The sequence below is a fragment of the Lolium rigidum genome, chromosome 5 (assembly GCF_022539505.1).
Source record: "Lolium rigidum isolate FL_2022 chromosome 5, APGP_CSIRO_Lrig_0.1, whole genome shotgun sequence".
In the NCBI taxonomy this organism is placed as follows: Eukaryota; Viridiplantae; Streptophyta; class Magnoliopsida; order Poales; family Poaceae; genus Lolium; species Lolium rigidum.
In genome coordinates this window covers 108099997-108122203 of record NC_061512.1, presented here as the reverse complement: position 1 = coordinate 108122203, position 22207 = coordinate 108099997, and the positions used below count along the sequence as shown (strand labels likewise).

The following is a 22207-nucleotide window of genomic DNA, read 5'->3' as shown; positions in this document are numbered from 1 at the left end:
CACCCACATGCAGGTGTTGGATCTAGATCGTACGTGTGGTCAATAAAAGTAGGCACCGTTATAGATGTCGTTCCTCAGTTCCCTTTTGTACAAAAGTACACGTACACGCAGGCCCTAAGCAAAAAGGCCGGTGTGGTGGACATACGGTCCTATCCTATGATATTGTGACCTCCACTCTCTCTAGAGAGCTCCAATGTCAAAATTTCTCGTACTACGTGAGGAAACAGTCAAAGACACATGCACACACGCAAATATGAAATAAATGTCCCTAACCTACCACACCATTTAACAAACGCCGTTCTACACAAGAGATGGTTCCTATCAAGAATGGTGTAAAAAAACAAAGCAACCTCTAGCATGCTGAACAACAACTTAGCTAGTAAGAAATTGCCAAAAAAAGTTTATTTTCACCTCGCGTATTCACATAGACAAATGTTTGACCAACTGAACACCAACTTTGTTCATAATTTAGGATGCACAACATACAAATCCCTACATGCAATACAAAAAAAGCAAAATAAGAAATTCGGGTATATATCTCAGTAAAACAAGTCTCTCGTGAACGGTTAAAAGTACAATGGGAATTGTCAGGATGGTTACAGCTTTTCCTAGGAAAAAAAGTCCACTTTTTGAAGTTTTTTCATTTCCGCTCGCTCCCCTGCATCTCCAATCGATGATTATATAGGGTGGGAGGGGCGCTGAGAAGCTGAAAACGAAGCAATTGATATTTTGGGCGGTGTCACCGAAATATAACAATCTGTCTTCTTCATCTTCCTCTCCAGATCCATCCCCGGAATCTCCGTCCCCTCGATCGTTCCCCACCAAAAAAGTAAATTATTTGGTCAGGCGCCGACGTTCCGAGCAAGAAGACTGTGGAGACTATAATGCATTAACTTCGTTGATCTGGACGCCATACAAAGCCTAATTAAGACACAATAAATTTCACAAGTAGAAATATAAATACGTAAATAATGATAAACGCATTAAGTATTAGAAAGGCTGATACAACAAACGTACTTGGAGAAACAACAGATAACTAGCTCGTTTGTAGGATAACTGCTGTCGCACAAAATGGCGCTGCCGCCACTCCAATACTGTCGTCAGCTACCCTTACCCTGCATGGTGTGTCTTTTTTGGGCGGTGTTAGCGAAATATAAAATTCTCCCTTCTTAAGCTCCATCTTTTCCATCTCTTACGGTGTAAGAAGCGCAATGAAGTCATCAACCCTAAACCATAAACCCTAGCACTTTCCGCGAAGAAGCTCACTGCAAAAAATTATAGGACATAAATTTAAATGGGTTCAAATTAAAAGCAATGGACATAGATCGATATACATTGTCTCCCTCTTACCTAAGCCAAAACATATATGTCTTGGATAACTTGATGCGAACAAGGTGAGTTCCATAAAGCTCAGTTCCCCAACCTAAATACAGTGCCAACACTTCATCAACAAAACCGATGGCATAAGTCATCAGGTTACCACTATGGATACTACTGACTGCCCTTTCCAAGGGGAGGTCTGGCTTTTTCGTGTTGTGTCACCGAAATCTAATAACGTCACCAGATGTGGCATTTTGGTAACACTGCCCAAATCACTCTTAACTAAAAAGTGTTTTGGACAGTGTACCAAAGCGTCACAATAGCGACGAGCTGGAGATGATAATGGCCTGCTGTCCAATGCAAACCTACATATAGAAGGAATAACTTATTAGTGGGTTGTAAGTAGGGCAAGGTAGATACTCCGTACAAACTAAGTAGTCTGTATAAAATAGAAAAAATAGGACATGAATGTAAAAAGGTCGACAAGTTTAAATAGTTAATTACGAATATACTAAATTTAAATGGGTTCAAATTAAAAGCAATGGACAAAGATCGATATACATTGTCTCCCGCTTACCTAAGTCAAAACATATGTGTCTTGGATAACTTGATGCGAACAAGGTGAGTTCCATAAAGCTCAGTTCCCCAACCTAAATACAGCGTCACTTCATCATAAAACCGATGGCATATCTGGCCTTTCTTGCATCCTTATCGTTGCTGTAGGCAGGGCCGTAGTAAACATGTGGTATAAGTCAGGTTACCACTATGGATACTACTGACTGCCCTTTCCAAGGGAAGGTCTGGCTTTTTCGTGTTGTGTCACCAAAATCTAATAACGTCACCAGATGTGGTATTTCCGTAACACTGCCCAAATCACTCTTAACTAAAAAGTGTTTTGGGCAGTGTACCAAAGCGTCACAATAGCGACGAGCTGGAGAAGATAATGGCCTACTGTCCAATGCAAACCTACATATAGAGGGAAGAATAGGAAAACTAAGTAGGGCAAGGTAGATACTCCGTACAAACTAAGTAGTCCGTACAAAATAGGAAAATTTCTCCAGAGTTCAGCAACTCGTCGTATATAGGACAAATACGTAGTTACATACACGAAGAGTGAAAGATGGCAGCTAGTCAGCTACAGGTATCACTGTCTCTTTAATTAGACAGCACAAGGCAGAGGGGGAAGATGCTGTACAGTACTGTATAGAGCCTAATTATCTTCTACTAGTAACTTAGATATTTCCCAAAAAAAGTAACTTAGATCTATAGCACGGCGGCGCTGGTAACTCGAGGATCGGAGGAGATATCACTTTGTATCAACCAGAAGACGTTGTGCGGTCCAGCCGGTTCACTGAAGGCGCCGCCGTTCGCGCCGAGGTCACACCTCCTCTCCGGGCAACGTCTTCCCCTCGGCGCCACGAACAAAGAGACCTGGTGGAAGACGATAGAGAGGCAGAGCCACGTGCCGGCCGTGCCCACCAAGGACGGATGCGCTCAACACGAGCGCCCCACCAGATGTATGAGAGGAATGTAAAGAGTACGCAGAGTCAGTTGCTCTCCCTCACTCTAACTCTCTCTCTTGTCCTTTGAGTACGCAGATTCAGTTGCTCTCTCTTCCTCGTTCTGTCCTTATATAGTGTGCTCATATTGACCTTGAGTTCAGAGACAAATCTAACCATATGTTTGATGCTATATGAGAATAACCGAAGAGTGTAGCCCTAATATTTTGTGGAATAATACTTGTATTAATTATGTGTGTTTGTACATCTTGTAAGATCAATTAATTAGCTAGAAATCATGATATTGAAAAGTACAAAACATGCATGTGCATGTTTGTTATTACTGTGTCAAGGCTTCATAGCCAACGTATCCAAAACTCTGAACACTAAGCAACCACAACGTGTAGCCAAAAGTGGTTCCATATTTGATTTTTGGCTTTTGGAACTAGTTCCATACATTGTAGAGGTAGTTCCAAAACCAGAAAAATAGGGAATTGGAGTAAGTAGGTGCTCCGATGCCAAATTTCACTTTTGGCATTTGGAACTAGTTCCCTAATTGTGAGAGTAGTTCTATATTGGCTTTATGTGTTGTTTTAGCTTGCTGGCGGGACCCATGTTATAAATATTTGGAACCACTACATTGTGGAGCTCTTGTCATATTTCACACCAAAGCCAAATTCACCATTGTGTCAACATTGTGGATGCCCCGCCAAAAGTGGTTCCATATTTGATTTTTGGCTTTTGGAACTAGTTCCATACATTGTAGAGGTAGTTCCAAAACCAGAAAAATAGGGAACCAGAGCAAGTAGGTGCTCCGATGCCAAATTTCACTTTTGGCATTTGGAACTAGTTTCCTACATTGTGAGAGTAATTCTATAGTGGCTTTATGTGTTGTTTTAGCTTGATGGCGGGACCCATTTTATAAATATTTGGAACCACTACATTGTGGAGCTCTTGCGATATTACACACCGAAGCTAAATTCACCATTGTGTCAGATTTTGCAATAGCAATATTGTGGATGCCCTAATGGAAAGGCCAGGCTAGGATTGGGATGCCATGGCTAGTTGAATCCTATAGAAAGATAGTTTTGTTTGATTGTGCAAATGTTTTTTCCATGAGGTATGACCTAATGTAATATTCCTATAGTTGCACTACAAGATTACTATAGGATTGGTTCCTATATAGGATATGTTCCCATGGAATAAAAAAACACTTGTTTGATTCAGATATAGGATAATTCGTACGCGGGAACTGTACGTGTAGGGTTTAGGTCCTATATATGGGATTTTTTCCTACACACTAGTTATTTTATTCCTAGCTAGGAAAATATTCCTATATATAGGAACTAGTTCTATAGGAATCATGTAATGCAAATCATATAGGAATAATACATTAGGTCTTACCCTCATGGAAAATATCCTTTGGCACAATCAAACACAACTCATCTTCGCATCGGATTCAACTAGCCCAGATGTTATATCATGAGGGTCATGGGTCTCAAAGCGTTTCTGAAGCTTCGATTCTAAAACGTACAGGATGGCCCACTGAACTGTGGTGTAATGATTCTTCCGAGTGACGTAAACATTTTTAGCCTCATCGGTGACTATTTCTGCAGGTGGGTCACCCAGCGGTGCATCGAGCACATAGACCAGTTGTCCAGCAGTGAGAACAATCCTCAAGTTACGAAACCAATTCGTAAAGTTACTTCCATTGTTTTTCAACTTTTCTTTCTCTAGGAACGAATTAAAGTTGATGGTAGGGGTCACCATAATCTACAATATATTTGCAAAGAGTTTAGACTAAGTTCATGATAAATTGAGTTTACTATTAATTCTTAAAATTAACTAGGTGAACTCCCACTCAAAACCATATCCCTCGCATTGTCCTAGTGATTACACGAACCAAATCAACTACACCAAGTCCGATCATCACGTGAGATGATGTAGTTTCAATGGCGAACATCAACATGTTTATCATATCATCTATATGATTCATGCTTAACCTTTCGGTCTGCCGTGTTCCTAGGTCATGTCTGTACATGCTAGGATCGTCAAGTCAAACCTTAGTTTCCGCATGTGCAAATCTGGCTTGCACCCGTTGTATGCACACGTTGAGTCTATCACACCCGATCATTACGTGATGCTTCGAAACACCGAGTCTCAGCAACGGTGCTAACTAAGGAAGAACACTTTATTATCTTGATTTTTAGTGAGTGGGATCATCTTATAATGCTACCATCGCGATCTAAGCAATATAAGATACATAAAAGGATTAACATCACATGCAGTTCATAATGTGATATGATATGGCCCTTTTATCTTTGCGCCTTTGATCTTCATCTCCAAAGCACGGACATGATCTCCATCATCAACGGGCATGATCTCCATCATCGTCGGCGTAGCGTCAAGGTCAATGGCGCCATCTTCATGGTTGTCCACCACGTGTACCAACTATTACAACTACTTTGAAAATAATACTACTACATGAAATATAAAGACAACCATAAGGCTCATGATGGTTGCCACAATACAATAATGATCATCTCATACATATTCATCATCACATCATGGCCATATCACATCACCAAACCCTGCAAAAATAAGTTAGACGCCTCTAATTTGGTTTGCATATTTTACGTGGTTTAGAGTTTTTGAGTAAGATCCATTCTACCTACGAACATGAACCACAAGATACAAGTGTTGTCAATTGAAATTGTAAATTAAATATTAACTATGGTGAGAGAAACTGACACCCGCAAAGCCACTTATGCAATATAAGTTGCATGTGAAGCCTGGAGCAGGTCTCATGAACGCGGTCATGTAAAGTTAGCCCATGCCTCTTCATCCCACCACCCCGCAAGATGCAAAATACACATAAACAAGAGACAACAAAAGCATCAACGCCCACAAAACCATTGTGTTCTACTCATGCAACCAATCTATGCATAGACACGGCTCTAATACCACTATAGGGATTCGTAGCATAGAAAACAAAAATTTTCCCACCGCAAGAACGAATAACAAGCCAAGAACTAATCTAGTAGATGGTAGCAACGAGGTGAAGATCATCATAACCCTTGAAGATTGCTTAGCGTTAACGAGATAAATCTCATGGTTGATGTAGTCGATCACTTGCCGCTTGCTAAAGCGCGTAGAAGATCTTGACGGTGCCACAAACGGGCAGCACCTCCGCACTCGGTCACACGTTCGGTGTTGATGACAACGTCCTTCTCCCTGTTCCAGCGGGCAGCGGATGTATTAGATCCTCCTCGGAATCCCGCCAACACGACGGCATGGTGACGGTGGTGGTGGAGATCTCCGGCAGCGCTTCGCCGTAAGAACCGCGGGAGAAGATGGAGGAGGGGAGTGGCTAGGGTTTGGGAGAGGGGGCACTTGGGGCACCGGCCTTGGGTGCCCTTGGGTGGTGCAGCTCAAGTGGTGGCCGGCCCTCTCCCTCTCCCCCTCTTTATATAGGTGGAACCCCCTAGGGTTTGCCCCAAAACCAATTGAAGTCCAACTCCGAAACTGCCATATGGGTGAAACCTAGGGGAAGTAGGATTGCTCCCTTTCCTTCTCCCTTGGCCGGCCAATGTGGTGGAGTCCACTATGGACTCCAACTTCCCTCTTGGTTGGCTGGTTAGGGTTGGTGGAGTCCATCCGGGACTCCACCTTCCATAGTGATTTATTCTGGAAGGTTCTAGAACATTCTAGCACCTTCCATAAATGCACCAGATCATTTCCAAACTTGGAAAATGACTTCCTATATATGAATGTTATTCTCTAGACCATTCCGGAACTCCTCTTGATGTCCTGAATCCCATCCGAGACTCTAAACAACATTCGAACTCCATTCCATATTCCATATCTACTTATAACAACATCAAACCTTAAGTGTGTCACCCTACGGTTCGAGAACTATGCGGACATGATCGAGACTCTTCTCCGATCAATAACTAATAGTGGGACCTGGAGATCCATAATAGCTCCCACATATTCAACGAGATTTCGTGATCGAAAGAACCATTCACATAAAATAACAATTCCCTTTGTCTCGCCATATTTTACTTATCCGAAGTTTGATCGTCGGTATCTCCATAACTAGTTCAACCTCGTCACTAATAAGTACTCTTTACTCGTACCGTGATATGATATCCCTTGTGAACCAGTCACATGCTTGCAAGCTAATTTGATGTCATTCCACCGAGAGGGCCCAGAGTATATCTATCCATCATTAGGATGGACAAATCCCACTATTGATCCATGTGCCTCAACCCTATACTTTCCGAACACTTAATGCCACCTTTATAACAACCCATTTACAGAGTAGTGTTTGGTGTCATCAAAGTATCCATCCGGTGTAGGTGATTAACATGATCTCATGGTCGAAGGATTAAGTTACTATGCATATTAAAGCTTGAAGCACAAAGAACTAAATGACTTGATCATATGCTACACTTACTATCGGTGTATCTCCATCACATCATTCACCTGATGATATGACCTTGTTATTAATAACATCCAATGTTCATGATCATAAAACAATGATCATCTATTAATCAACAAGCTAGTTTAACAAGAGGCTTACTAGGGACTCTTTTATGTTTACAAAATACACATGTATTATTGTTTCCGGTTAATACAATTATAGCATGGGATGCAAACATTTATCATAAACACAAAGATATAATAATAACCACTTTATTATTGCCTCTTGGGCATATCTCCAACGATAATGTCACCTCCCGCCGTTCAGTTTACCACACTTCAAAGAGTAGTTCCCTCTCAAGACCATAAGGCATATATTACATGGTGCACAACACATAATATCAAGAGAGAGAACTAACACACATTAATACTTAAAACCATAGATCATCTTAGATTCATCTCATATTTGTGCTAGGGTTTCTCCATCTCCCCAAGAACTAATATGACTACTCACACATGGAGACAATCAAGAACATCATCATAATATTATGGCGGGGATTAAAGGAATGGAAGAAATTCGAATACGAATCCACAATAGCAATCAAGATTACAACTATGGTTTGGAGGATGATGATGGTGAAGGTGCAGCGGTTGATGATGATGAAGGGGATGATGCCTTGTCCTCCGAGGATCCACGTAGCAGCCTGTATCTTGTCTTCTCCAAGTTCCTTCTTGAGATCTGATATGGGGCGGTGTTTCTCTGTTTCGCGGAGCTGTGTGTGTCTGATCTCTGATCCGTCTGCGGGAGATGAAAGTATTTGACGAGACAATGCTTCTAGAGGGTGTTACGGGCGGGCCTTGCCCGTACCGATACCCATTAAAGCTAATGGAAGTTGTCCTCGCATTGTCCTTTCACCCAAGTGCATAATTAAGTGCAAAAATGATTTCTATCACGTCAAAATGCCAGAAAATGACAGTTTTTATTGATATTTCATCATTGACTTATTATTTTGAGATCATGTGTAGACAAGCATAAAAGGGCGCGGTAGCACGGTGAAATACAAAAATCCTACCACTACTCAATGATATCTTGACAAAATAAAGATGCAAAAACATGATAAAAATGCACTCATCAATATCTCATTGATGAATTACTATTTGTCCACTACAACTTAAAGAGAGAATAGTCAAGTGAACCCATGAACCCAGTCCACTTTTTATCATAAGAAACACCTTTATATTGCTTTTATCTTGTTTTCTATTTGCTGCACTATTTTAATCCGAAAATACAAAAATATTTACTTTTCTTATTTGCATTCAAAACACCAAAAACAATCAACCCCTTTACAGTTTTTACTTAGTTATTTTGTCTAGTCTAGTTTTATTCGCTTTATTTTTACTTGTGTTTTATTTACTTACACGAAACCTTGTGCTTGACAACCACATGATGGAGTTGGGAACACAAGGAATATATTTACTTGCAGGATTGCTAGAAGAAGGGAGCAGAGAATACTCTTTGTCCAGTTCTTCGAGAGTCCGATATAAACCCTCGAGTCACCCTTGTGGGGAAAATATTCTGCTGACACAATACTCTGCACTTGGAATCCCAACGTCATCACGCGCCCAGCCAGGGGGGCGTGCCACCTGGTGCCTTTCCCTCCTCGATCGTTCGATTCGCTTGATTCTTTCGCCCACGGACCCCATCTGACCTAAAAATCTCTATATAAAGGACTTCCTGAGGCTTCCTCGAGGGGGTTCCACAGAAACACGAAAACACCAAAATAGATCCAGAACCAACAAAGATTGGAGGGGGAAACTCCGCCGGAGCCGATGCTGGAGGGATCTCCACCTTCTCCAATGTCTCCACCATCATCACCATGATGATGAGGGATTAGTCCACCTCTGGACTATGGGTATCTTGTTCTATTTCTCTCTTGTTCTTCATAGATGTAGTACCATATGAGCTGCCCAACATGATTATGGTCATATATATAATTCCTATGTGGTGGATCTTTATTATATCATATTGATATATAAGATTGTAACCTATTATGTGTAAGTTGTATTAATATATGCATATCATGTACCCCATTCTTAAGTACTTGTTTTGATCCAACTTGTATGCAAGAACATGTGTGGGAGAAGTGTGTATTAGATGGATTAGCATGGTTACAGTGATTGAATATTGACAACAAATTCAAGATCTACTATGGTATTTACCTTTCTTTTCCTGCCTCACTAGGGATAAAGTGAATACATGTGCTATAATTATCATGTGAAAGTGTGATAATCTTGTTATTTTACGGTCGCATATTTGATATTTAAACATTATGTAAAATTACTTAAGGCAATACTCTGTTTATTATTAATTCAAGATTGCTTGGAGTTTTCCCTTTCTTGAGGAATATAAGAGAGATGTGTTGCATCATCTCTATGTTAGGACGTAATGCCCATATGAATACTTATCAAACAGATGTTGAAGTTCCACCAATATTATATCATTAATGAATTGTTAGTGTCCACTACAACTTAAAAAGATAGTAGACAAGTGAACCCATGAATCCCGGTCCATTTTAAAACATTAGAAACACCTTTCCAACACTATTACCTCACTTTATATTTACTACTATTATTTAATCCCAAAATACCAAAAATACTTTCTCCACATACACACACAAAAACCAAATACCATTAGCCTTTATTTTCTTTTACTTAGTTTGCTTAGGTTATTTACTTTACTTTATACTTGTATTTCCTATTACTAATAAGAAACCTTGTTTTTGACAACCACACGGTGGAGTTGGAGATACAAGGCAAGAACTTTATTTTGCAGGTTGGTAGAAGTGGAGATGAAGAATTCAGCTTCTAAGCTAATTCCCAGAGAGTTCGATATAAACCCTCGAGTTACCTTTATGGGGAAAAGACGCTTGTTACAACGGAGTCATTCGAGAAATATTTGATCAATTTATCGATATCTATGTATAAATGTTTGAATTAGATGGTTGATAATTGCTAGCATCTACTGAAGCGTTTTCTCGCCTTTAATGGGTACCTAAATTTTCATCCAATATTTATTTTTGCATTAATAGATAGAGAAAGTTGTACTGCAACTCCTCAACCTAAATTTTCATACTAAGCAAGAGTATTTGTGAGTACTGCTGTACTTGGTATTTACTACCCTTCACCTAGTTATTTCTTCCTCAGAAGTACATAATATCTTTCATTTTATTTCACATGCATCTGCCGATATTAAACTACACTAACATGGCCGGCCCCTACACGAACCATCTATATACTGACATTCGAAGTACCCCTCCATGGGATCAATCTTCTAGACCGGGCTTAATTGTGTGGCCAAAGTGTACTTTCCTATGAGTAACTGTGTGCTCCGAGATTTAAATACAAATAGGTGCACATATGATCTTACCCAATAAATGGTTTTATGCCATTTTAAATCATGCGTGGTGGCAAATTTAGTTATAATAAGTACACAAAAGTAGAAATATGCATAGACTTAAAGTTATATTATAGCAGGATTTTGAAGAAACACAAATATATCATATCTCATATATCGTACAATATCTCATTTTGAAGAAAATATTTCAGTTTTAAATAGTATGAAAATATAATACAAGCAAATTATGTTGGATCTATTTTAGAAACCATAAATTACAACAAATAAATATTCCGAATTTATAATTTAGGAGCATTCCAATTTCATGCTAAAATTTCAGCAGTGAATTATATAATGCCATGGATGCACATCGGCAATAATGTTTTATTAATTTTCAATTGCACAATAAAATGAGATAGTATGACAATACACCATGTGACGTACTTATTGATCTTTGTCACTATATTGATATTATTGCTTAGTACCCTTTTTCAACAAGCATGAATATATTGATAGTTCAATAGTGCCAATGCAGTTTCCTCAAGATCAAGAAGGACGGAGATTGAGGATGAGACTCACCTGCCACTCGATCTGCCCGCTCTGCGGGATTGAGGATGAGACCCTTAACCATATCCTCCTTCAATGCCGCTATGCGCGCACGATTTGGTTCAGGTTCCTGCAGCGCCATCAGTGGGAGCATCTTGACCCACATGCCAATAGCGCTCTTGTTGACTGGTGGCCCGACGCGGAGCAGCGGCTTCGAGCAAGGGACCGTCGCGGTTTCAACTCCATGGTTTTGTTAGTCAGTAGATCCCTCTGGCTATAGCGCAATGCCAGGGTTTTTGATTGGGACGAGATGCCCGCCCACACCCTCTTGGAGATCGTTGATAATGAGTGGCTCGTCTGGCGGCGATGCAGACGTGGGTCTTTGAGAGAGATAGAATATGATAGGCATGGCTTCGGTCCTAGATGGTGGACAGTCCAAAGCGGTCGTAACGATGATCCGTTTCTTGTATATATTTTCCCCCGATGCTTAATATAAAGACGCGCAGAGCTCCTGCGGGTTCTCCAAGAAAGAAAAAGGATGGAGATCTATTAGCATGATGTTTTGTTTAAGGTATTATAGCTTGATATTTGTACTGTTAAATATAAATATACTATCTAGTCTCTTTCTACCCGTTCGGACTTTTGGTTGAACTGACAAGTGCAACAATCTTACATGGTAAACAAAAAGGAAAAGATTATGCGATATACACCGAACACACGCTAACAACTAAAATAGCCTAGACGTGAGAAGACGTTTTGAATATAAATACAATATCTAGTGTCTTTCTATTAGTTAAGACTTTTTTTTATTGAATTAGCTAGTGCAAATGCAATAATCTTATGGTGTGACTATTTCAATTAAATTCGTTGTCAGTTAGATGATGTCATCAAATGTCAGTTGCAAGTCATTTTGCAACTCATGACCAACACAAATCAAAATGCAAAATTAAATGATATAAGACTTAACGAAGTTAGTTCTCACCCAGGTGAGAAGTAGCAAATTCCATAGTATTATACATACAACATTAAACATATTATTTGAGTACTACTGTACTAGATATTTACTACCCTTCAACTAGAGTTATTTCTTCCCTGCAAGTACATCTAACTCAGTATCTGTCGTTTTATTTTCACATGCACCTGCCAGCTTGCACTAATTAACTTTTGGCCGGCCCCTACACGAAATTAAACCATGCATATTGACACATTCTGTGTACCCCTCCATGGGATCAATCTTATCGGCCGGCCCTAAGCTCCACACAATCTTTGAGCCGTACTTCGTGTTCCCTCGGCCATGCATGAGCGGATGAGCCATCACGCGGCGTCCACGTCGATGGCGACGAACCTGGTGTACTGCTGCTGAATTAACCACTCCTGCTGTCCTGCATGCTGCAGCTGCACATCTACAAAACTATACCTATAGCTATAGCCCTAGACGTCGACGGTGGTAGCTCAGTCACTGCGTTCCCAGAGCGCGTGAATATGCGGAGCGCCGGCTACGCGGTGGTACAGCAGGCGATGGTGGAGGTGGCGGCTGCCGCGGTGTGGCAGGCGGCGAATCTAGCGAGGCGGCGCGGGCACGCGCAGGTGACCCCGCTCCACGTCGCCAGTGCAATGCTCTCCACCGGCGGCCTCCTCCGCGCCGCCTGCCTCCGGTCCTCGTCCCACTCGAAGTCTCCCGCGCTTCGCCCCGAGGCACTCCAGTTCTGCCTCGACGTGGCGCTCAGCCGCCTCCCGATGGTCTGGCCACCGGCCGCCGCCATGTTCCGCCACCACGGCGCGCCGGTATTGGCGCTATCGAACGCACTCGTGGCGGCGCTGAAGCGCGCGCAGGCACACGAGCGCCGAGGCTCCGCGGACGGCGGCCAGCGGCAGCCGGGCGGGCTCGTCGTCAAGGTCGGGCTGGAGCAGCTCGTCGTGTCCATCCTCGACGACCCGAGTGTCGACCGCGCCTTGCGCGAGGCCGGCTTCTCAGGCCATCAGGTCAAGGCCAATGTCAGTAAAGAAGCCTCTTCGGAGCATTCTGATAGCGTGCATAGCCACCGTAGCGACAACATAGCAGCTTCTCCATGGCCGGTTAGTAAGAAGGCTAATGCTGGACAGACATCTCCCGGAACCGTTTGGGATGTGCTCCACCGGCCAGTAGTCGTCGTCCCAGACAGAAGCCTCGCGTTAATCCTCAGCTGCCACAGGTAGGAGTTTCGGAGTGGCCATGGCGTACTTTTTTGAAATATTTCTAGTGGCCTCCCCTGGTTTCATCGTGGGTCTCAGGGAGTAATAGTAACCTTATGCATGCCCAGTCAGCCAACAGATCATGCATGCCCAGTCAGCCAACAGATCATGCATGCATGCTGGGTTTCAGCCAATGTCGGTGGATGCAACTCATCCTCTACTTCTTATGAAGAAAACAAACATATTGACTCGCAGTGACGGACTTAGGGTGTTCAAAAAAAAATGCCAAATCAAAGTCAGAACTTTTTCCCATAGCGGAGATATTTTTGCACAAGTTAGACAAGAAATACTATACAAACATAGGATCTTAAGCTAAGATTGATGTTGGGTACCTGTTTTGCTAAAACTAGAACCCCACTGATACATCCTACATACACCTATTACATATGATTTTGTTTGCCAAACAAATTGGATGTAACTCTATATGGATCCGTCCATATTGCTAGAGTACTTAGTTATTTCTTAGTTGGCATCATCAATAGGCTCCATTCAAGATTTTGTTGTTCTTTTGTTCTTGGAGGAATCTAAATATGTTTACATTGGACTTAACGTAGAAATAAACATTCCTTAGTCCGTGATAAAATACAATATATAGGTTATACTTTCTACCTTTACTGCTGGCACATTCTACTCAACTTGTCAATCCTTTCTTTCATGGCAGCCCGATTCTTTTATGCTTCTTGTACCTTCTTGGTCAGCTTATCCATTTGATCGCGTTAGGTTAGGAGTTGACATACAACATCCTACTGGCAACTTATTTTAACTTGTTTTGATGGCAATTGTCATCTGCTGTAAAATCTAACGGTCTAGCTAGGATCGATGCATTCGATTCCGTAGACTAAAATTCTCATGTTTGCTCAATGTAATTTTCCTTCCGTAAACTAAGCTCTAACAATATGGAGCCACCTGTTGTTCCTGCAGTGGGGATCAAGCTTGCCAAACCAAACCAAGCGAAGCGTGGCCGGCCTTTTTTGGCCTCACCGATGTAACCACAACGACGGCAAGCGTTCCCTCATGGCTCCACCGCCGGCAAGATGTAATCCCTACATGCCATAACACCACTCTTCAGGTACGTGGCTGACATGTACTTAGAAGTATTGAAACTGTAAATGATATTTAGTACTCCCTCCGGTCTCTTTTAATTGACTCGGATTTAGTATAACTTTGTACTAAATTTGAGTCAATTAAAAAAGAACAGAGGGAGTAATTGTTGTATCAACCTGCTAATGCTATAACTCATGCCAACACCCGCCATGCAGCCTACGTGCCTGCAGCAAAAGTTCATTGAACTCACCTCAGAGAATCTCAAGATCTTGTGTGATGCCCTGGAGCGGTGCGTCCCGTGGCGAAAGGACATCGCCCCTGCAATAGCGGCCACCGTGCTGCGGTGCCGATCCGGCATGATGAGGCCGGCCTCCTCGATGGCGTGGCTGCTCTTCCGAGGAAACGATGTCAACGGCAAGAGGGCAATGGCCCAGGAGCTCGCGAAGCTTGTATTTGGCTCCTATAGCGAGTTCACCTTGATTAACTCCGCCGACACCTCTAGCAACGCGGGTGACCGCGCCCTCAAGAGGAGGAGGTCACCAGATGTCGGCAATGGCTATGTCGGGATAAGGTTGTTCGAGGCACTCATAGAAGAACCTCACCGTGTTGTGTTTATCGATAATATCGATCAAATCGATCACGAGTCAGAAATCGCAATCAAGAACGTGATCGCGACGGGGAGGGTCATGGGCTGCAACGGCGCCGGCATAGCCAGTCTGGAGGATGCCATTGTAGTGTTGAGCTCTGAAGTGTCTGAGCCAAGGTCATTCGCTTCTGCATCCCCTCTGACCAAGCGACGAAGAATTGGTGGACTGGACCCTGGGGAAGGTGCTGCGGAGAGGCAAGTAGAATCACATCGTTTTGCCTTTGATTTGAACGCTCCTATGGAGGATGCGGAAGAGCAGGAGGAAGTGAACTCGGTTGACAGTATGGGGATCATGGGTGTTGTGGATGGTGTTTTCCATTTCGATTAGGGGAGAATTTTTTTCTTTTGTTTCTGTTCTCCTTTACCCTTTGTCATTGTCCTTCATTGTCAAAATATTTACAATGTGTATTTTTTTCCATGGATAGCGTTTCATAGACACAGTCTTCCGTTTGTGTGTTAATGTTGTCCATGAATTCATGTTCTTCACAATCACAATCTTTGCGTTGTGTTACCCATCAGAGAAGGCAGAAGTACGTTCATCACAAAAAGGATTTTTGATCGGTTTCTCGATAAAGGAAAATACTTGTTTTTAATGAAGTACATAACATGCATGTTTAAAATTTTGAATTTTTCTCCTGTATCTGAATAAACTTGGTTGGACTCACTTAAAAATACGGACATTCCTTCTTGTTCCAATGGCCCACATCGCCCGAATGATGACCAACTCTTGAAGAGAAAAGGTGTAGCAAACTGCTCTTCTACAGAAGTAAACAGCGCTTAGGAGTAATTTTTGGAACGGTGTAAAAACGATTCCCAAGTTTTAAAGCATGTAGATAATAGACACATGTATACCTATGAAATCTAGAACTTAAATATGACCATTTCTGATTTATACAAAGGGATTTGCTAGCAGAGAACTAAGTTCGTGCTCGGTTAAGTTCTACACCATTTAATTTACTTTGTGATCCGTGCTAGTCAACATAGTCATCAGTTGCAACTTGCAACATGAGTTGTAATTGATTCTGATGACATCATATGACTGTGAACGAAATTTTTTCTCAATCTACACTACGGGAAAAACTGTCTTTGCCGTGCAGCTTATCTTTGCCGTCAATGGCATAACCGTGCGACCTTTACCGTGCGGCATCGCACGGCAAAACCGTTGCCGTGCAACGACGAACGCTTTTTCTCCCGTAGTGTTGAGAAGTAGTCACACTCACACCCTTATACAAAAACAAAAATCAGGCAGCATACCAAGTTTCAAAATGTGTAATTTCAACAATATGCAATTTTGTGGTTTTTTTACAATCCATGATTTTTCATAACTTATTCCAAAAAAATGTTGGAGCAAGTTTCCACTGCATGCGTGTCTTCTCTCGTGTTTTTTGGAAGCTTAAAAATACGATTTTCAGATGAGAGAAAATATCTACTATTAGAAAGCTTAAAAAATACCCTCAACTAGATAATGATTCTCGAGTGTCCATGGACAGTAGTAATCTTAGAAAGCTGAGGCAAATTAACAGCCCAGGAAAAGGTGATCCTTGTCTCCAATAGCTGGGTGCTGATCGGGCGCATGTAACACAGGAGTAATAATACTACAAATCCAGCCACTACTAAACCCTTTAGTACCTTATTATATATTGTGCTATAGTACAATTATTCTTCACAAGGCCTAAGGGCATCTCCAACCCTGCGATCCAAATGGACGCGCCGGGCCGTCCGGTTTGGACCGTTTGGTGACCGCGCGGATACCCGGACAGCAGCCCGCGTCCACGTATCCGTTTGGGTCGCACGTTGCGCCCAACGCGGCGACCCAAAAAGCCGCCACGTGGTTCGTCTTCAACCCGCAGCGCTGCGCCATGGCAGGCCTCAAGGGGACAACAATGGCGGGCGGGAGAACGCGCGGGAAAGTTCCCGCGCACCAGGGTTCCCGCGCACATGAAAAGGCCATGGTCGCGCGCTTGCGCCCAAGTTTCCCGCGAAGGCCGCCGGCTATAAAAATACGGCGCCAGCCTCACAGACCTCACAGCTGCTCCGACGTCCTTTCCCCCTCTTCCTTCTCCGGCGCCCTCTACACCTCCACCGCCATGCCGCGCACCCTGCAGGCCACGTGGGCCAAGCTCTCCCTCGCCGCCCGGGCCAAGTTCCCGCAGACGGAGGAGGAGGAGCGGGCGGACGCGCGTTGGGTCGCCGACGACGAGGCGCTCTGCGTCGCTGCCGAGGGGACGGCGAAGAAGGAAGAGGATGCGGAGCTGGTGAAGGCGGCCGCGGACGGCTGACACGAGACCGCGGACGGCTGGTACGAGGCCACGGAGGAGGAGGCGGAGCCCGCCGCAGAGGAGGAGCCCGTCGATGCCGACGACTTGTTCGACGACCTCGCGCTGGCCAACATCAACGTCGCCATCGAGGAGCGTCTCGTCGACCTCACGCGCGTGACTAAGGAGCACGAGGCCGCCTGCCGGGCCGGCCGCCGCCGTTTAGGCGACCTCCTCGGCCAGAAGAACCAGCTCCTCGTTATGCGAGCAGCCCGCCACCTCATACAGCTGCCCTCGCCCGAGCGGCGCGCCCGGGAGGCTGCTGCGTCGGTGGAGCGCGGCCGCCAAGAGCGCATGCGTCCGCCTGGAGGCACGGCCGCTGTGGAACGCGCCGCCCTTCAGGAGCTCGACCTGTGCGGGAGGCGGATGGTGACGCCGCAGGAGGCGGAGCGCGAGCGCGCCCAAGCTGCACGGGCAGAAAAGAGGAAGGCGGCCGTGGAGGAACGCTGCAAGAGGGCCGCCGCTGAACCACCCAGCTGCTAAAAGCTGGAGTAGAATCCTCACGCGTACAGGCCGCCCGCGTCGAGTGAAATCCACGGCCCCAGTGGCGAGTCGCCGGCGAGGTCGCCGGCCCCGTACGTAGCTAGACTAGTAGTACTAGATTTAAGAAAAAAAATGTAATGGCTAACTTTAATGAAGAAAAAATCTATCTCTCTATGATACGCGGGTCAGAGGCGGACAAGGGGCGGACGCGAGCGGCCAATAATCGGCGTCCGCGGCCACGTCGTCCCACATTTGGTCCGGGTTTGGGTCGCTCCGGATGCCGCGGCCATCCGTTTTTAGGATGGGTTCGCGCGCTGAGCCGCGTTTTTGTCCGGTTGGACCCATCCGAACGGGCGAGCGCGGGATGGATCGCCGCGTTGGAGATGCCCTAAGCACTTTGTTGATTGATTGCTAAGCGGTAAGCTACTGGCGATGTCCATAAATGAGTTGAATGAGGGGTACTGTAGCATGCAAGATGCACAAAATTTGTTGTGTTCATCTTGTTTCGATGGTCGACTGGCTATATATGAACGAATCAGTATATTGTACAGCTGGCTGCACTTTTATTCAAGAACTGTAGAGGATCTGCGCGCGTATACCACAATGGCCCACCCAGCTGAGAAGTTAAACTTTCGTTTCATTTCATGCTATATATATCCGACACGAGATTTATTGGCCCAGTTACAAGTTGCAGCAGCGCCAGTCGCCACCAGAGCATTGATCCATCAGCCATCATATATACTGTTGGCATGTAAGCAACGTATCGTATGTAAACAGGGAAGCTAGGCCGTGCAAGGTTTTCACCAGGTAATTTTTTGCCTAAATATATATCACATCGAGATCTTTTACAAAAGAAAGTAGATCAAAAGTAAGTTGTATAACATTGGTACAACATACATGCATCATGATTTAGTTTAAAATATTTCTTCCGTTCAAAAATAAGTGACTCAGTTTTTTTCTAGGTATACAGATGTATCTTTAAGTAAAATATGTCTAAATATATCTGTATCTAGATAAAGTTGGATCAATTATTTTAAAAAGGAGTATAATTTGATATAAGTGTCATGAAACCAAATAGTGCATCATAAGCGCAATGGACATGAACTACTCGGAAAAGCTAGGCGCGAACGATAATATAGAACGGTTTAGATTTCCAGGATGACAATAATGTTATGATCACATAATGTTATGATCAGTGACTTTTTGAAACTGCTGGGAAAGGTGATGCCTAGGCGATGTCTTAGTACGCTTAGGCTTTAGGCGATGGACCTAGTAGGGCATAAACAAAAACCTAGGCAAAGCAACCAAAAAATTGTCTTCCCTAATAAAGAAAAGCATGCCATATTTCACTCACGAGCTAGATGGGTAATATTCTTTTTTCGAGAGGGGGATGGCAATATTCTAATGGTGGTTGTTACTCCCTTTGTTCACAATTAGTTGGTGTTCGGTATAGTCAAAGTCAAATTTGTAAACTTGACCAGATATTTAAGAAGAAGTATCAACATTTACAATGTAAAATTTATATTTTTAGAATCATCATAATAAATATTTTAATTTCATATGTATTTGGTATTATGGACGTTGATAGCTTCTGCAATTTTCTTAGTCAAATTTGAATTTTGACTTTGACTAAACCCAGAACATGATTTAAATAAAAACGTGTGGAGTAGTAATTTACTCATTAACACTTTCTAAATTAATGTGTATTCACATATAATATTCCATATAAATATATGATGATAAAACTATATGTCTGGCCTAGGGTGCTTGAGCACCACTAAGGAACTAGGCGAATGTCAACCGTCTTGCCAACGCCTATTGCCTTTTCCAACCTAGTCATCGAATAATTCAGAGCAATAGGTAAGGCGTACAAATTTTACCTTGGAGTATGGTGTTCATTATAACATATATACTTCGGATATAGTATTTTGTAAGATTCACTTGTTATAGCTATGAATTATTTTCATGATTTTTATAGACCTAGGTTGCTCAAATGAGACTAGTGAATAGGCTTGCGTCATAAAAATATGAAGTATTTCTTGGTCATTACCCCTTAAACATATTTATCCCATTCCTTCAAAAAGCTGAGGTGCAACATCCTAGAATCTCGATCATCGGAAGTACACGGTCATAATACTGTTCAAGTTCATGCAAGTCAACAAAGGCCAAAGCAGCAACAACTCAAGTACGTGAGATAAACTTCAATGGCAAAGCAACGGCAAAATATGATAATTAATTAAACACGTACGACTAAATCTCCTTTTTTCGCAAGAAAACCTCAATACGAGAAAAACACACTTGCACCAAGTCTCCAAGTCCAGTATGCGATGGCAAAGACACCCATTTTCCTCATGGGTGTATAGCCTAACCAATCAAGGCCACAACATTGGCATGAGGACGCCACGTTCTACAAGGTGACCACAAGTTTTCACCATGAAGATGAAGTAATATTATAGTAACCGTATTGTAGGGGGATATGCAAAAACCCACCATGTAGTACTCGGAGAAATGCAAAATAGGATATCTTGGAACCCTCGCAAACATGGACCAATCTGCCCCAAAAAAAAGTTGAGTTTGACATGTAGTCCTCCTCTTCATGAGACGAGGCTCCACTTGTTGATCACACATGATTCCCTGATCTAGATGGAGTAATAGGCACACCACGTGCCTCTATCAACCATTCGGCCATGCATGATGGATAGATGCACCTATCCAACAACATCCAAATCAGGAGCATCATGATGCTTCTAGTAGTGACAAGGGACTGGCTCCAGCAACAAGTTGGGGGATTTCTCCTAAGATCTCCACATCGGCCCCTAGGAAGCCAAGAAAATTAACGCCATGGATCGCACCTTTTTTCCATCAGAATACGAGTGGGTCATGTACAATCCATCTCCATTCCGAAGTCTGTGAAATATAATATATGTTGTGATGGGACCGTAGCGCACTATGGCAATGGGGCTGCCCGTTGCACCAGCGGCGGCAAGGGAAGAAAACACAGATGAAAGTATTGGCAGTGTGATAAGGGGTGGCCCGATCTTCTCAGTAAGCAACGATGGTGATTGTCAACACCCGGATTTTTAAGTCCAGATGCCTATTATGTCATTCATCGCAATCCCAGGATAATGTTGTTGCGAGGCATAATAGTCGAATATCACAGTCATTATTTATTACAAGCCATAGTGTCATACACTCTTGAATCACATGATTCATATTACACAAATAGTTGATCTCACAATCAACAACATACATAGGTTCATACATAGCGGAAGCGTAATAGTAACGGGACTCTCTAGTCCACAGGCCAACATTTGACGTCAGAAACCCCTAGTTGTCGTAGGCGTCCTGCTGGTCATCCTCGTGATAGTTCCGTTCCTCCTCGTACTCTGGCCATTTGAATAGCCAGGGACAAAGCCGTAAGTACTTCAAGTACTTGCAAACTAATACTACTGTAAAATGCCCATGAAAGAAACTAAGCTCTAATTTAACTTGCATAAGCCATATTTTAGTTCACAAGCTTGGATCATGTACTAACTAACATAAGTGGGAACATTAGTGTCATTCCCACATCATTGGTTCAATACCCAAAGAGTCACCAAGTCACCATTCATATCTACTAAAGCTTTCAAAAATTCTGACACCGGAAACTGTATGGCCCTTCCAACCGTCCGTAACCGTGGACACGGCTATTCGAATAGATTTACACTCTGCAGAGGTTGCACACTTGTGCCACAACATTTGATTTCATCCGTCGGAATAACTCCGAGTCACCGTAACACAGTACGCGGATCATCAACCGTAACCTTTCACTTACACATCCTAGTATGAGCACCTCTCCCCATGAGCTTGGCCTCCCAGTGGAAACCAACTGTTAACCTGGGAACTGCACAGGGCTTGGCCGTACAATTTCACCTCAATTCACATCCTTTCTCAACAACGGAGGCAGCCTCAGCATAACCCCTATGATGTGTGTTCAGAGGGAACTCATACTAAAATCTATAAACTTCCAGTTAAGCCCTACCCATAATCGGGTATTGTGGGGGTACTCAAAAATTGGAAAGGTATCGCATTCAAACCAATATCAGGTTTTTATCAAAAATCACCATCTTCTCTTGTTCACCATCAACTTCAAACTCTTCAATGGAATGCTTCATCATTCCAAGGTTTCAAATTCAACCATTCACATATTCCCATCTAAAGTAGTCAAATTTTAGTATTTTAGCACTAGCACTAATCATGAAGGGTGCTACTTTGCTTTGCTACCTTTACTCATCTAGTAGTCTTATTCTCTATACCCATTTTA

At 43.1% G+C, this 22207-nt stretch overlaps 1 protein-coding gene across 1 annotated transcript; it reads left to right on the top strand.

Annotated features, from left to right (window-relative positions):
• Positions 1–12666: 12666 nt before the first annotated feature.
• On the top strand, positions 12667–15434 carry LOC124656238 (protein SMAX1-LIKE 3-like). Its single transcript, XM_047195019.1, has 2 exons — positions 12667–13179; positions 14676–15434. Exons 1-2 carry the CDS (start codon positions 12667–12669, stop codon positions 15432–15434), a joined length of 1272 nt encoding a protein of 423 aa, XP_047050975.1.
• The last annotated feature ends 6773 nt before the right edge of the window (positions 15435–22207 follow it).